Source organism: Leucoraja erinacea, unplaced genomic scaffold, assembly GCF_028641065.1.
Source record: "Leucoraja erinacea ecotype New England unplaced genomic scaffold, Leri_hhj_1 Leri_1623S, whole genome shotgun sequence".
NCBI classification, from domain to species: Eukaryota; Metazoa; Chordata; class Chondrichthyes; order Rajiformes; family Rajidae; genus Leucoraja; species Leucoraja erinaceus.
This window is the reverse complement of record NW_026575917.1, coordinates 20,566-24,899: the sequence shown is the minus strand read 5'-3', so window position 1 is coordinate 24,899 and position 4,334 is coordinate 20,566. Positions and strand designations below refer to the sequence as shown.

The 4,334-nt window shown below is 46.4% G+C and overlaps 1 protein-coding gene across 1 annotated transcript; it reads right to left on the bottom strand.

The window, feature by feature from the left end:
- Positions 1–225: 225 nt before the first annotated feature.
- On the bottom strand, positions 226–4,013 carry LOC129716039 (hydroperoxide isomerase ALOXE3-like). Its single transcript, XM_055665917.1, has 3 exons — positions 3,480–4,013; positions 2,555–2,756; positions 226–487 (listed from the first exon to the last, which is right to left on the bottom strand). Exons 1-3 carry the CDS (start codon positions 3,624–3,626, stop codon positions 402–404), a joined length of 435 nt encoding a protein of 144 aa, XP_055521892.1. The 5' UTR covers positions 3,627–4,013; the 3' UTR covers positions 226–401.
- Positions 4,014–4,334: the final 321 nt, after the last annotated feature.

The following is a 4,334-nucleotide window of genomic DNA, read 5'->3' as shown; positions in this document are numbered from 1 at the left end:
TCCCCACAACCAATTGCTGACCCCCCTCCCCAAACACCATCAAAATTAGGCAATTCGGCCGGTTGAGTCTACTCCGCCATTCGATCATGGCTGATCTATATTTCCCTCTCAACCCCATTCTCGTGCCTTCTCCCCATAACCATTGACAACCCGCACTAATCAAGAACCTGTCAATCTCTACTTTAAAAATACCCAATGATTGGGCTCCACCACCGTCTGTGCAATGATTTCCAAAGGTTCACCACCCTCTGGTTAAAGAAATTCTCCCTCCTCATCTCCATTCTAAAGGTACATCTTTATATTCTGAGGCTGTGCCTCTTGTCCTACATTATCCCACTAGTGGAAAAATTCTCTCCACATCCACTACATCAACATATTTTGTTATTCAGCACAGCATCTACTCACTGATATTCCTCTTGCCTCTTCCGCATTTCATCCACCCGGTATTGTTCCAAGATTGGAGATTTGTACTCGTTTATTTTCCGGGCTGGAGAACAGTTACAGATTATCAGAACAAACACCAAACGTTAATCTTTTTTCAAGAGCACGAGCTTTGCAAAACCTTGCCCTATCTCTGATAGATATCTCTGAGAGATTTACAGACATCGCAGTCGCTGCATCAAAAAGGCAGCCCACATCATCAAGGTCCCACATCATCCTGGCCATGCACTCATTTCACCGCTACCATCAGGCAGAAGGTACAGGAGCCAGAGATCTGTTACATCCAGGTTCAGGAACAGCCAACGAACAGACTCTGAACTGTAACATCCTATTGCACTTTATCTGCTTATGTATGTGTATATTGAACTGAACTGCTCTGTGTTTTTGCTTACAAAATTCTGTTGTGCTCCAGCAAGCACAAATTTCATTGTCCTATCTGGGACACATGATAATAAACACTCTTGACTTGTCTTCTCTTGACATTCCAGGATCAGAGGGATATGGGAATCTTGAGGAAAATGCACTGAGGTGAATGATTAGCTGTGATCTGATTTACTGGCCAATGTCTTGCCTCAATTTCTTCTGCAATAGTGACACAGCATGGAAACAGGCCCTTCAGCCCAATTTGTCTATGCCAACCAACATGGGAGAACATGTCTCACAAATCTGATTGAGTTTTTTAAAGAAATCACAGCTTTATTCCTTGGAGTGCAGGGGGGTGTGGGGTGATCTTAGAGAGGTGTATAAGATCATAATGGAAATAGCTAGGGTGAATGCAGTCTTTTACCCAAAAATAGAGGATTCCATTGGTTTAAAGTGAGGGGGACTCGTGTTTTACACAGAGGGTGCTGAGTGCATGGAACAAACTCACAGATGAAGTAGTTAAGGCAAGGACTATCAATATATTTAAAGGACAATTGGGCAGGTACATGGATAAGTTTAAAAGGATATGGGCCAAACGCAGGATCTAGTGTAGATGGGGCATGACAGATGACATGAGCAAGTTGTGCTGAAGAAACTGTTTCCATATTGTATGAATCTAAGGAGCTATTATGGCATAATTACGGTTACAAAGTACTGCTTGCGCAGTTTGCATTAACCATGAAAATGACAATATTATATTCATATCCACGACACACTCGAGCCCCCATGGGGCCTCCAAAGTCCCCGTGGGCACCGTGTGCTCCCGTGACAGGGGCTGAACCTTTGATTGCCCGCAGCCTGGACCAGTGAATGGCCATCTTGGCCAGACCTGACAGGATTTTTCCACTAGTGGGACTGGAGTACACAGCCTCAAAATTAAAGGATGTCCCTTGAGGAAGGAAGTGAGGAATTTCTTTAGTCAGAGGGTGATGAATCTGTGGAATTCATTGCTGCAGAAGGTTGTGGAAGCCAAGTCAATAGATCCTTTTTTAAGGCAGAGATAGGTAGATTCTTGAGTAATACATTTGTCAGGGGTTATGGGGGGAAGGCAAGAAAATGGGTTTAGGAGTGAGAGAGAGACCAGTCAGACTTGATGGGCCAAATGGCCTGAGTCTGCTCCTATCACTTATGATCTTATGACAAGGAGATTCCCCCATCTCTTCTTACCAGGTGACCAAAGATCAGGAGCGTGGGGCTGAAATGCAGCCAAAACTTGAGAGCAGCCCCTGTAGATTGTAGAGAAAGTGAGAGGGACATTGTCAAGTTTATAAATGAGCTGTAGCTTTGTCTGAATAAACCGAAGCTCACAACTGGATCAGTTGGAGTGGCCTTGACTTCCAATCTACCTCATTGAAGACCTTTGAATGATCTTTAATTGGACTTTGCCTTGCACTGAATGATGTATCCTTTCTATATTATCTGTACACTGTGGCCGGTTAGATTGTATTCATGTAGAGTCTTTACTTTGACTGGGCAGCACACAGACAAAAGCTTTTCACTCTCCCTTGGTAAATGTGACAATAGTGAACAAAACAAGAAACAGGACTGTGGAGACCGAGGGACAATTGGCCAATTCACAGAGGAAGGAAGAGCAGTCACACCAATGGAAAGTCAGCAAACTAAACTAAACCAGAGTAGACCAGCCTCTTTAAAGACAACATCTTTATCAGGATATGTTAACTCATCGTACCAGTTCCTTCAATGATCTCCAGCGGGGTGGAATCAGTGATCCAGCTGTAGCAGGGAAAGTGGTAGATCAGTTTGTTTGTGGTTTCCACCATCACACGACTGCAGTACCAGTCGTCCTCTCCCACCACAAACGTCTCCTTGAAGAGTTTCACCAGCAGGAGGTCCCCGAGCTCAGACTTGGTCGTCATGTGCAGGTGGTAGTTCTGTGCCACAAATGGAAAAAACCACCACCCTCAGACCATCGAAAGCAGAGCCATAAATACCTCACCATCTTTCCCCACACCCACCCCAAAACCCCCCCCTCACTCTCACTGACCTTATCCACACCCCCCCCCCCCCCCACCCTCACCCTCACCCTCCCATCTCACCCCCGAAACCCCACCCTCAGTCTCACCCCAGCCCCACTCACCAGCCCCCACACCCCCACTTTCAACCCCAGCCTCTCACACACCCCCATCCTCAACCATCTCATCCTCACCATCCCATTCACACTCTTATCCCCAAACACCATCTTGACTCTTACCCCTGCCCACCCTCACCCCCATTACACGCCACCATCACCCTCACTCACCCCACAGCCCCATCCCCACCTCCATACTCACTCCCCATAAAACGTTGCCCCTCACATCTCCATTAAACTTTCTCCCTCTCACCTCATAGCTGTGCGCTCTAATGTTGGACATTTCCACGCTGTAAAAAGGGTTTTGTCTACCTTATCATTTTATACACTTCTATCAGCTCTCCCCGTAACCTCCAACGTTCCAGCGAAAACAATCCATCTCTCCACCCTCTCCCCGTAACTGAAACCTCTAACACAAGCAACATTCTGGTGAACCTCCTCTGTAGCCTCTCCAAAGCCCTCCACATCCTGCCTGTCATGGTACGACCAGACCTGCACGCAATACTCCAAATAATGAGGTACTCGCCTCCCTTCTGCGGAGTGGTAGCCAGTTCCCGATGCGAACCTTCTCGGAGCTGCCAAGTGTCCCCACTAACATCACGGATATTCTATCCTTTGTCCCAGCTGAGAATACATCGCCAGTGCCGATAGTGACCTGGTACATGACCGTCATGTTTGACTCGCTTAAGATGCTGCCGTCTGCGTGTATAGTGTTCTCTCCACGCACTATATATACACAAGGGGTTTTGTCGGGCGGGGTTCGTTTAACTTTGTTGTTCGTCTAATTGTGTTTATCTTGGCAGAGGCTGAATATGTCGCAACAACTTCCAAGAAAGCTGCCGTGGGTCGGGTATCTTTGTAAGTTGCCAGGCAAGATCTAACGCATCTTGTTTTGTTGTAACCTTACACAATACACAACGGATGTGGGTGACAAAAGGGAATTGAGTATTTATTGCTTCATTCCTAGTTAATCAAAGACAAACATCGATCAGATTATGGAGTAAACCATGAGTGTCAGGGTAAGATAGTCTCCACTGCACTTCCTCAATGAATGCCACTGTTGCCTAATGTCTTCCTGTCCTCTCACACCCAGGTTTAGTTTAGTTTCGAGCAGGGGTCGACAACCCACGACCCACGGGGCGGAACCGGTCCCGAACCCAAAATCATCCGGTCCGCAGGAATTTTTGATTTCGTTATTTACACTTCGGGATTGCTATGAGAATGCAGGGTGACATGGACAGGTTGGTTGAGTGGGCAGATGCATGGCAGATGCAGCTTAATGTAGATAAATGTGAGGTTATCCACTTTGGTAGCAAAAACAGGAAGACAGATTACTATGTAAATGTTGTCAAGTTGGAAAAAGGGGAACTACAACTGGATC